At 44.1% G+C, this 12790-nt stretch overlaps 1 protein-coding gene across 1 annotated transcript; it reads right to left on the bottom strand.

The window, feature by feature from the left end:
- Positions 1–3960: 3960 nt before the first annotated feature.
- H257_17095 (hypothetical protein) lies at positions 3961–5052 on the bottom strand (the record flags this gene model as incomplete). The annotated part of the gene is made up of 2 exons (XM_009845760.1): positions 3961–4196; positions 4989–5052. The coding sequence occupies 2 exons, from the start codon at positions 5050–5052 to the stop codon at positions 3961–3963; spliced, it is 300 nt and encodes a 99-aa protein (XP_009844062.1).
- Positions 5053–12790: the final 7738 nt, after the last annotated feature.

Raw genomic sequence — 12790 nt, 5'->3', positions numbered from 1 at the left:
TGCTATTTGTGCTTTCATGTTTAAGACCAATCATACTTGAGTATTTGTACCCGAAAAGCGTTCTGGTCAGAAATACGACTTCTTTCAGTAGAAAACAAAGCACGTGCTATTTGTGCTTTCATGTTTAAGACCAATCATACTTGAGTATTTGTACCCGAAAAGCGTTCTGGTCAGAAATACGACTTCTTTCAGTAGAAAACAAAGCACGTGCTATTTGTGCTTTCATGTTTAAGACCAATCATACTTGAGTATTTGAAACATCAACTTGACTTCCCACACAATCCATTCTGCCATGAACTCGAACCTTGTGCTCAAGAAGTCGGATGGAAACTTCGAATGTCCCAATTGCTCGTCACGTTACACCAACGCAAGAAGCCTCCGAGCACACTGCAAACGGAAGCACGGAGTCACTGTGACTGTTTTCGAAAAGAAGACCTTTGTCCACAAACAAGAGCAAGCCAAGGCGCGAAAAGCGCGTTGGACAGCGACCAAGACTGCAATTCGAGCGATGCGTGCCAAACCCATCAAGGCAAGCAAGCGATACGTTTACCTTTGCCAACGCACGTCTCAGAGGAGCCCACAAAGCTGTCAATCCGTTTGTGAAGATTGGCGAGTCGACCATTCCTGGTGCTGGCCGAGGCTTGTTTGCTGCAATCGATCTGCTGCCAGGTGACATTTGCACTGCGTACGAAGGAACCAAGGTCTTCGTGGAGCAAAAAGACCATGCTTACGCCTGTGAACTGGGTGTCACAAAAAGGAAGTAGTGGCTGCTTGGTTTGAACGATCCGGTGGCTGGTAGTGGACTGGGGTCGTTTGTCAATCGCGAAAGTCGCGAACGCTCTGGATGTTTGAAGAATTGCCAACTAGCACGGTTGGGAAATGCAATTTGCATCAAAGTTACGAAGCCTGTACCGACTGGCAAAGAACTCTTCACGACATACAGTCGAGATTACCGATTTTATTACACGGATTAACTACGAGTTCTGTTATTTTGTTATTCAAATACACCAATGTGTACAGCAGCATGTTCTATTCGCCACGCGACTTGTAGCGTCTTTTCTTTGGTCGTCCGCGCTTCGAAACTTTCTATTTGTACAACGGTCAATATGGTTTGTGTGCAAGACAGCACACCTGACGGAGCACAGATGGCGGGCGAACATATTCATCATCTTGTAGGTCCGTAGGTAGCGAGGGAAACACAAGTCCTTGATACAACGACAGCAGCGCTCGATTGAAGTAAAACTTGGGAAACTCTACACAATATTGTTACTACAGTTTTGTCATGTGGTGCTCTTACTGCATTGTTTTCGCGTCGCCATCGCGTGCTTGCAAGGTATGAGCGAATTTTGCCATAGACAACAGGTGCAGGTTTGATTTTTGATGTCCACAATGTGAACGTGTTTTGCAAGCCATTGACTTTGTTCACCGTTTTTCACAAGGAACTTCCCAGAACACAATGGGTCATTCTTCTGGCTCGTCAGCTCCGTTGCCTAAAACGTGTGAAACATATTGATTTCGACTGTCATGCTACTGTACGTACTATGAGTGACTTAGCCTTCGTCGCGGTGTTGTGTACGCATCGCATCACAACATCGACTACTTGCGTAGGATTTCCATGCACAAGTAGTTGCCGTCGCTTCTTGAAGGTCGCCAGGAGCTTGGCGACATAAACGTAATACGCAGTCACGGGGTCGGAGGATCGAAGTAAGAGCCCCAAGCCATGCATTGTTCTGTTCAGCAGCGTTTGACGTTTTTTCTCCAATAGTTGCATATCCAGCTTCCACGATAGCGAATTGGCACCAACTTTGAAAACCAGGCTTCAAGTTCGCCAAGTACGTCCAAGCGTTCACGTTTCTTGTTTTCAAATCATCCATTGCTTCATCGAACGTTGCTTTAGTCGGCGCATCGGCACTTCTGTATATCGCTGCTTTGTCTTCGCTTGACAGCTTAACTTCAGTGCTCGAATGTTCATGAATACGTACCACATGCAGTATCTGTGGTGGGCTGCAGGGAATGCAAGGCGCACTGCATTGATTAGTCCTACAAGACAAGTGAATGTAAATGCCAAACAACACTACAGGAACTGCACCTTTATCCCTATCGGACAAAAATAGGAATTTGCTCGGAATATTGAGTTGGCAAGTCTTCAACTCTTGTAGAAACCACGTCCAGTTGACTTCGTTTTCGGTTGGAACGACAGCCAACGCTATCAGGAGATTCCTGTTCGCGCCGTCCTTCATACTTGCTGTCAGATACACGCCAGACTTGTTGTACAGTCCTTTCATGTGACAGCCGTCCAACGCAACAAAGGGCTTGCACAAAACAATGGCATCATTGAAACACCCAGGAACGAAAATGCACCGCCGGAACGTTCCGTCTTCAAGAGCCATCTTTTTGCTGCACACGCCAGGGCACTACATCCCCCTGCATTCGAAACTGTAAATACCTCATTACATAAATTTCATGTGTATGATCGAGTATGGAGGCACGTGTTATATTTTCTACTGGAGTTTGGTTGGAGAAGTCGAATTACGCTTTTCGGGTACAAATACTCAAGTGTGATTGGTCTAAAACATGAAAGCACAAATAGCACGTGCTTTGTTTTCTACTGGAAGAAGTCGTATTTCTGACCAGAACGCTAATTTCCTTTTACAAGTACAGCAGGCTTCGCACACAAGCTCGTGCGAGTGCTTTGCGTAACCCTAAACCACTTCAGGTTTGCGAAATATTTCTGATATCGCTTCACGTTAGCGAATTTTCTCACTGTATAAACCGATAAGGCAGGAGAAATCAGATATAGGTGTACAGAAGCACAGGGAAATTTTGAGCATCATTCCTGATTGATTTTAACCATAACTTCAAAGATACTCTACTTGGACTCCGTAAGCATGAACAAACTCGGATTTCTAGTGAAATTCTCTACATGGAAGTATTGTCCTTTTACCCAATATGTGGACTTTTGTGCTGATTCGCCAAATCGATCGATCGATTCTTTGTACTGCCTTAGATCGTTCAGTATCACACTAATTTCAATCACACACTAATTCGAAGTTGAATTCTTCGAAGAGTGGATTTGATTGGCTAGTTGATTCATATTTTGTGTTTTGATTGGTCGATCGATTCTCTGCCGATTTGGTGCTGCTTATTCGATTGAGCACCCCACTCCAATTTCGAATCGAATGAACAATATATATACCTATTGTCATCGGCAATAACCAATTTTGACTGAGATACCTTTGTTCAAAGCTCAAGAAAGTGAAACCTATCAATCTTTTCCAATCGGTGGTAGTACATTGTAAATTGGCGTTATTATTGCCGATATGTTTTGCTTTCAATGATAACCCGATGAGATCTCGAATTTTGTGAGTTGCATACTACGTAAATAGTAAGTTAGTAGTTGTAGTGTCCCGCTGTCTGGGAATGCTGGAGCTTTACGTACAATTGTACATTGTATCGAATTGTACATAATAATGAACTGTAGTTCACATAATCCAGAAAATGACATGAAATATGGGCGAAAATAACGGCACGATGCATTATAAGTTCGATTTGTTGAAAACAAATTGGCCAAAATTTAATTCATTTCACTTACAAATGCCTAGTGATTAAATTTGAGAAACTATTTGTTCAAGCAAATAGGGAAAACTAATGCATACTAACCCCGGCAAAGACCATTACCGTCAATGACTATCGTTATCCTGGAGCGTTGGTGGTAGTCCTGACTAGCAGTCAAAGTGATTACCACCCACCACTACTCCATCACAACAGCTTATGTCCCAACTAAGTACTCTCGAAAAGACTGCAACAGCCTAAGTACGCTCTAAAATGCTCCATCCCAAAGCCTCGCTCTGAAATAATCCATCGTTTGCTCGAAAATAATCTTTTCCCAATGGAATGATGGGGTGGTCATATGTGCAGCAATCGTAGTCACTGAGGTAACGTTAGCAGGGTTTTTGGGCATTATTCTGGAGCGTAGGCGTGGGATGGTCCGTTGATGAGGTCGTTCGATGTGAACGTATCCGGCAAGAACAAGAGGAGGTGCAGGATTGGGGCGATCACGACGGTGCTGGCTGTGAGCCACACCAGGATTTGTGCGCGGGGGTAAAGCAGCCACCGGATGGACTGCACATGATGGACTCGAGCTTCCGTGGCCGTCCGTGGGGAAAGGGTACGGTTCTGGTGAAAGAATGCTGGGGCTGGTGACCATGATGCAGTCAACAATTATTGTTTGTGATGCAGTGGGATAAATTCGATGATTGGGTATATATCCCCACGGATAATATCATACTCGTACATACTACGTATAAATAACACTTCGGAGTAAGTAAATGCACCACTTTACTCAGCATTGGCATTTTAATAACCATATGATGTTATTTGCTCGGAAATTCACCAATGACTAACACTTGTTCTTGTGTCTATTAAGTGCGCTCGGAAACTGTCTCTCTGGACTATTTTGCTCGAAATCGATCCATTCCAAGGTGTGCTCGGAAATGCTCCATCATTTGCTCGAAAAAAATGCGCACCCCATTCCATTGTACAATGTACATGCAGTATATCACCACGACTAGCCATGTCACATCGATCTGTGTTTCCTCTAAATCGACCACCAAGTTTTCACACTACTTTGTTCACTAGAAGGGTACTTGATGGCATGACGATGACATCATGCGCAGCGCTTTGTGACCACCATCACTGCGCATGTCACCACCACGCCATCGTATACACTTCTAAGTTGTGAGAAAACGAATTACGAAGTGTGGCAGTGATTATTGTTGATTGTACCATTTGATGCTGGGGTCCCATCGGCGTGCAAGGAAGCGTTGGAGGATGGCTGATGCTAAGTCGAACAACCAATTCACTTATTCCCCCATTGTTGTGTCTGCCTGTCCTGGACTGGCAGTGACTCCTTTAGAACTCGATGCACCGGGTTCAAAGGTAAAAGAAGACTGACAATGTTAAAGGTCTCAGATATACTGATTCACAACGCACATTTGCATCCCCTATCGAGCTCTCTTCGGTCGTGTTGACAGATCCTCGGCCAATGGGCATGGAGTGCGCTTGCAAGGATACGACCTGTCTCTTGCTAAGATACTCCACACCCAACACCAAGGTGCCCAAACTTACCGAGTTCTATGACGCGTGTATGGACACTGACACTTTAGATACCTTGGGTTTGGCTCCCATCGAAGATCACCTCAAGCAATACTTCGATTGATAACGCAGTGGTTAAACACGTTGTGTGTCTTGAGTGAGCCCCGGGTTCGGGGCGCGTCGAACTTTTTTCTAAAAATTTAACTCCACTCAATATCAGGAATTTTGTATGACATAGAATGTATTTAAGTTGTAAAAAAATATTTGTATTCAATTTACACGAAGTGCCTTGGCAAATGCCTGTCGAATGACGTCAGCAGTGACCATATCACACCATGGCCATTCGCTTTTGACGAGCAGTTGGTGAGTACGGACCTTCATCGACGTCCCCTTCAAGTTACTCTTCGTACAACCACAAGTTACGTAGGTTGCGCTTGAACGGCGCCATCACCCCGACGTCAAGTGGTTGGCATACCGATGTTGCGTTCGGAGGCAGCGCACAAAGGTGGGAGCCAAGTTCTTCATGCATGATCTTGTACGACTCGTCCGAGACATGGCACTCAAACCACTTAAGGTTCTACGATGGCCTCGCTAAGCGCATCACGCAGATACTGACTGACTGTTTCCACACCCATTATTCTACATCGCGTAGTGATGGCCACGAGGAAACGTGGGGAACTCATTGGTTTCGCGCCGGGTACTCCCTTCATGATCAATAGCAGGGGCAGCTTATCATGACGTACATGATACGTACAATTTGGGCATGAACAGCCCAAATGTACGTAGGAGGGAGGTTGTAGTACATCCTTGCCTCGTGGACGTTGAACACGCAGTCGTTTTCGTAGGATTGGTATTCCCAATGGAAGTCACGCGCGAACCCATCGTGGACTTCAGTCAGGACCGCCTGCTTGAGCTTGTTCTTTGTCTGCCGCTGTCGAGAGAACCCATAGCGATAGCAGACGCGACGCAGCAGTCGGAGGAGGGAGTCGTACGTGACATCAGACTTCTTCGTTGCAAGGTACAACATTAACCACGCCCTTTGGTTGATCTTGATCCATGTGATCATGTGAGTCGTCGTTCGTCATCTCGCATTTTGTTTATAAATACTACTAAACCTGGTGGGTCCGGGAACTCTTGGTATCGTCCACCTGGTTCGATTTTCTTGTTCTTCTTATTGCCATCGAAGGAAATGAGCTCAAAGCGCTGAGCGTACCACGATCGTACTATTCGTCGTGGGACGCCCATTAGCTTCACCACCTCTCGACCAGATAAGGTCTCAAGTAGACCGATGGCTTCGTGCTTAGTTGAGATTGGATACGACGCACGCCTTATATTTCGATGTGCATGTATTTTTTAAGCCAAGTTTTTCCCGCTGGCGCAATGAATAGAAATTCTGCCAATAAGATAATTGTATTTGGAATCTTGAGTATCATTGGATGAAATTTATTATGATACAGTACTCAAAAATCTTCGGTGGACGTTGCATTCCGTCCGTCCCAGTAACGTTAGGGTTTTCACGCGTGCTTTTTGGGGTATTTACTCCTGTCACGATTTTTGGGGGGTTAACGCGTGCTTGGGGTTTTCACGCTTGCTGGGTGAACTTGCGCGTGCTCTTATCGACCGATTAACATGAAAATCGTGCTGCTGATCCGGAGCATGATTATAATGGCAATGCGTAATAGCGCTAGTATCACAGACATGACCTGCTCCAAAATATATTTTAAAAAAATAGGAATATTTTTGGGGGGACTATAGCAGCAGTTTAAAGTTTGATGTTAAATTTATAGATAATAAAACAAGTTCTATAGACATTAGTATAGTATGTTATTTTGTCTCTTTAATATTATTCCTAATAATCCTAGACAAAGTTCATTTCTAATACTACTCTGGTCCATAAAGATTGCCATGTTGTTTTTGACTTGGTTTCAGTATGATATTCGGGAAATTTCTCAGAATTTGTCTCCATAAATACATATATTTATAGATACGTAGAGTTTTATACCCCAAAACCTGCCGCCACCATGTTTGCCGCCGTCGCGCCAAGGCGTGAGGTCTGTACGTCAGGGCCAACGCCGAATGTGGAGGTGACCTTAATGAACGAACAATAGATCTATACTGTCAGGTGCTATAACCGAGAGCATGACTTTCATAGTGTCGTCATGGCTATATATCAGCATGGTGTAGCGACCTCCCGCATTCCAAAACGGTGTCTCGAATGCGGGAGGGAGACACCGTTTTTATCACATACTAAATAACGAAATACACACGAACTTTCACGAAAACCACATGGAAAACACATGGGCTTCCAGCATCAGTATTCGTTGGGGATGATCCCAAGGGAGTATATACAGTACAGTGATCCCCCGATTTTTGCAGCCTGGTATAAACTAATATCCCATGTAAAGCTATACAATATTAAGTTCAAGAGGGATTAATACAATTTGAAATTCAAACGATTGTAGCCAATCCGGCGCAACAACCGCAGGTCAACGACATTTGATCTCAGTGCAATCACACAATGCCAGCACCTGCCAAGCGACTGACCCTCATTCAAAAAGACAGAGTCAGAGCATATTACAGCTGCTCTTCCGACCGCACGTTCTCGATTACATGCACGTGGATCACACAGGAGGTCGGCGTCATCATGCACCCACCACTGTTGGTCGCATTGTTCGGGACGATTGCACCAGCTCAGCAGCAAACATTGATGCAGACGTCACTGCGTCACGCTGCAACATCAAGGGACCAAAGCTAACTGAGCTTGACACTGAGTTGGCGGCTTGGGTACAAAATTCTCTCCGTAAGTTGCGTATTGGCGATCCTATGTCATTCGATGTACTTTTGAGTTTATAATGAAGTGCAATCTGTTTACCCCATAAGTACTTCTTTATATCAATATATACCGGGTATAACAGAACGTGGAGGTTAAATGCTCCTCTGAAACTAACAGGCTCTAACATAGCGTGGCCAAATAACTTATAATTGCCTTATCCAGTCAGGTATTTAGCCGAAGAACGGGTAGGAAAACCTCCTAATATGCATAACCCTTGGCACTGATACCTCTATCTTATTATATTCCGACCAGGCTGCAAAAATCGGGGGATCACTGTACATGTGTTTGTTTACGCCACTGGCGTGTCATCAGGTACCCGTATGGTCGGTCACACACATGGTTAATTGAGTTTTGGATTATCATTATAAAGATATTCGAGCCGGTCACACACATGGGTTGAGACGCCGTGACAGAGTACTCCGAGTAAGTACAAAGTATATAGTACTACTAGAGACTGATAGTACTAATTAACACACTTGTCAATGTGTCAATGTAGTGGCAGGTGGTTGGTGCTGACATGGCAGACGCCACCACCACGTCCACGCCTACCAGCATGCAGTCCCGCACACGAATGAACCACGCAACGGGTCGACGCCAGCACCTACCACACCACTATGCATGTGCCATGCCCAACCACTTTAGGATTATACCAATAACCCCGCATTTATAAGGCAACAGTGGAGAATCACATGCAAGGTAGCTTTTGAATGACAGTTATGGCAAGGTTACATGTAGTCACCGTGAAATGAACGAGTCTTAGTATAACTCTTACATCATTTAATTCATGTGTGTATAGCAAACACCTTAACCACACAATTACCTACAGTGTATGCACCATTAAGCAACTCAAGGTTAACTCCTTAAGACCAAGTATATACAACACAAAGACCGTCATGTGGCGCTATCGCTAACCTCTTGTCCACGACGCCGAGCTCATGTCGTCGCGCCGTCACTGTGTGGCCTCTTGCCTCCTGCACCCTCCTAATGCAGCCGCCCCATCGAACGTGAGGAAATAATGAAATCAGATGTAAGAACTGGCGGGCTCTTCACATACACTCTGATACACTCTGATTGGACAAAAACACACACACATGGACATTTGCACACAAAAGTACCATTGATTTGGGGATTTGAACCCGGGGCATTAGCAACGCCGCCACATATCTCAACCATGACACTGTTGGAGCTGATATATGTGTTTGAACTTTACAGTATATTACTGCGAATTATAACACTGTGAGCACGAAACCGTTGTTTGTGCCTTTGGTGTCGACACGCAAAGCAACGAAGCCATGGACTACACTTCCGGTAATGATAGCACTGTACTACTATGACAGTTCGGTTGTAGATAGATGTGCCTCACGTGTAGTGGTACAGTTGCTTAGTGCAATGTGGGTTTACGTGCTGGTACTAGTACAGTGCACTGTATTCGCATGGATGTGCGTGCATTGGGGTTGTTGGGTGCATTCTCTCACGTACCGAAGCGAATTCTACAGCACGGTGGTTAGATGTAGGGCATTACGGATAGCCTCGAAGCTAGTGTACTCCTAGGACTACTCGTCGTAGGGTATACACTCTTCTTGCCGTTGAAGGTATGCTGTGGCACTGGTACTAGAGTCGGCACAGCGTGGGTTAGCTAGAGCTAACATGTCGTTTAAATGCAACACGAGGACTGCGGTACGGTACATGTACTGTACGAGTAATACTACCTGTAGTAGGCAGGACAGTACATGTCCTTACAGTACGTCACTGCATTGGCTGAAATTTTGGTTGGCACTACAGTACATGAACAGAAGTATGATCGCTGACAGTACACTTGTCCTAAGGTATCGTATTGTTTACTGGTACTACTACAATCACACACGTATACTTGTAGCGCCCATCATGTGTAGGATTAGTAGGCATGACTGGGTACATACTAGTATACATGTCAAAATACAAGTACACTACTATGATTTTCGTGTTGCTGAGATGTTCTACCAGTACAGTATGTAGCAAACTCACGGCAATTTCATGGTGGTCCATTACATTACCCCGACACCGCTACTCGTCTGAAGCTATTATCATGGTGTGCATGCACCGTATAACTTGCTTCGGGCTTTGATTATTGACAGCAATAGTGAATCCCCCTCCCCCTTTTCTGATAGCTACGGTCGAACAGACAGTTTAGTCTGTGCTAATCATGCAAGCTCTATAACTTCTGAGGGGAGCATAGTACAGTAGTGGAGAGGGAGCGTAGTAGCTGAGGGGGAGCATAGTAGCTGAGAGTGTGAATAATGATTATACTATGTACGTAATACCCTAGACGATCTCAGTCTCCAACAAGTGAACGACTCCACCTCATGCATCTTAGCCCCCACGGTATGCGAAGCAACTTGGTGACCCAAGGTCTACTTAATCTGCGGCTACGGTATTGTTTACCTACATCGTACTGCTGTATACAGTCACAGACATCAATGGGTCCCAGTAGGAACAGTGTTTTGCTGCTACAGTACTAGTTCTTGTAGAGGGCTGCCACGTTAGCGAAATTAGGATTGCTGCTTGATGTATTAATACTGTACATGCACAGTACTGTATGAGTAATAGGTAGGACACTACATATATAATACTTGCTGCATTGGCTGATACCAGTGCATTTGTTGGCACTACAGTACTACGTGAACAAATTGCCAATCAATTGCATCCAGTGGTGGGAGGGGTGATTCCAATACGGAATTCCGAGTCCCGTGGTGAAAGTGCCACCACTGACACGGAACACATCCGGATTTCGGATAATTTAGCCAATTAGAATAAAGTTGTTGAGTGTTGAAACGTTCAGTGATTGTTCAGTGAAGCTGCCCAACAGGGCCTATGGCAGCCTGTCCTACGAATTTATCAATAAGATCCGTTTAAAGGAATTTAAATTATTCCATGCAAAGGTGAAGCTTCATTTAATAAATTTTGACCTATTTCAGATCGATTTATGGAATTCGTAAGGTGGCTAACCTTGCGAGCCTACTAAAACCTATTGTTTCACCTTACAAATTATGTATTATGTATACTTTCTGCGGTTTGCGAGACTGGTGTTCCAGGTTCGGATCCCAGAAAAAGCAGCATTGTCAAGTATATTCGTAATACTACACCATTTTGCGTTTTGTTTCAGCTTTTTTTCTAAATATATCCACCAACCTCCGATATATTTCACTGAATCGCCAAAATAATTCACCCAACCTCCATTATATTTCACGCCGAATTGAAATTTGGCCATTAAATTTCACCCAACCTCCGATATAATTATCTCAACCAACGGTTAATTTCACCTTTCGAAAATATATTTCACCTGACCACCGGTATATTTCATGGAAAGTAAATTAAAACCAACACAAGCAACACATCTACGACATCTACGGCTCAAGCACCAACGTCCATGTCGTCCATGTTTTCAGCACGGACATAAAACGGTTCAAGGCGGGCCGTGTACACTTGCAAACGATTCGGCTCAATTCCTAATTCATTGTTGAGTTAAATACGATATAAATGCACTGAATACCAGCAATTGCCTCGTTACCTGTGTGTTCTAATATTCCATGCGAAACACATTACGAGTCTGTCCGTCTGGCGGTGGCCCCATGAAGGCCCGACTCGTTCGCGCAAAGATGTCTTAATGCGGCTCTTCAACGCCGGCCACATATTCTCGATCGGATTCAACATCGGGGAGTACGGCCCTAGTTTTAAGAAGTAAGCGTCTTGAAACGTCGTGTTAGCGGTCAACAGAGAGACGTACCGAAGTTTGTGGTGCAGGGATGGCCTCTTCCACGGAGCGCCGATTCAAAAATGATGCTCTTCGCGCTCTTCGATCTTTCTAGAATCCCAGCTCAAATTATAACAACTGTTATGTGAATTATATTTTCGAAAGTTGGAATTAACCGTAGGTTGGGTGAATAATATTGGCGATTAGGTGAAATATATCGGAGGTTGGTGGAAATATATTAAAAATAAGCTGGAATTAATCGCAAAATGGTGTAGTAGTAGTTTTTAGACAACTGATTGGACGAATTTGCACCAATGGAATAGCTACAGTTCGACTTGCGTACATTTGATTGATTGCATTGTTCGTGGATAAACTCCTGCGTACGATTCAATAAAGTGATGAAACGTACCATGAAACTACTCAATCATAGCATTTTATTATCACGTGGGTCTTTCTTGCTACCAATTCTGTGCGGACACTCAAGAGCAGGGGTGAATCATCCCTGCTTTTGAGTGTCCGTTCCTGCTTTTGCATGTTTTATATAGAAATTAAGAAATATTTTTGATATACTTTCAAAATCCTCGAAAATAGTCCGGATAACATCCCTGCATTAAAGCTTGAACGGTTTTTGTGCTTTGGACACAGTCTCCACGTGTGTTCATCGTTTACTTTTTAACCATCCATCAGAGAAGGCTAGGCGCCGCGACGTCGGTACGTCGAGGTCGTCGCAAAGAGCCATGGCTTGCTTGCGTATGAGCTCGCCAGTCAGGCACACGCCAAGTTCCTCTCTAACATTTGTGTTTAAAAGTACTTCTATATATGATACCTGTTCGAATTGTATAAACCATTATAAAATGGTAATCGTATGTAATTGAAAATGGTTGAAACTTTCGTTTTCAATACATAACTCAAGTATAAAAGTCGGCACATCAATGGCCGCCCTGTGTAAAGTACTTAACTTCAAAAAATGATTGTGCAATCGTAAACTGTTCAAATCGATATATTTTGGTCTCATCCGAAAGAGCTCAACGTTATCCATCCAAAAATGTATGTATCAAGGGAGGATTCCAAAAATCAGCTGAAATATTCGAAGATAAAAATGAAGAAAAATCGGCACATCAATGGCCGGCCAC

This window comes from Aphanomyces astaci (assembly GCF_000520075.1).
Source record: "Aphanomyces astaci strain APO3 unplaced genomic scaffold supercont1.98, whole genome shotgun sequence".
Classification (NCBI taxonomy): Eukaryota; Oomycota; class Saprolegniomycetes; order Saprolegniales; family Verrucalvaceae; genus Aphanomyces; species Aphanomyces astaci.
The sequence above is the reverse complement of the archived record's forward strand: the minus strand, read 5'-3'. Positions and strand labels throughout refer to the sequence as shown.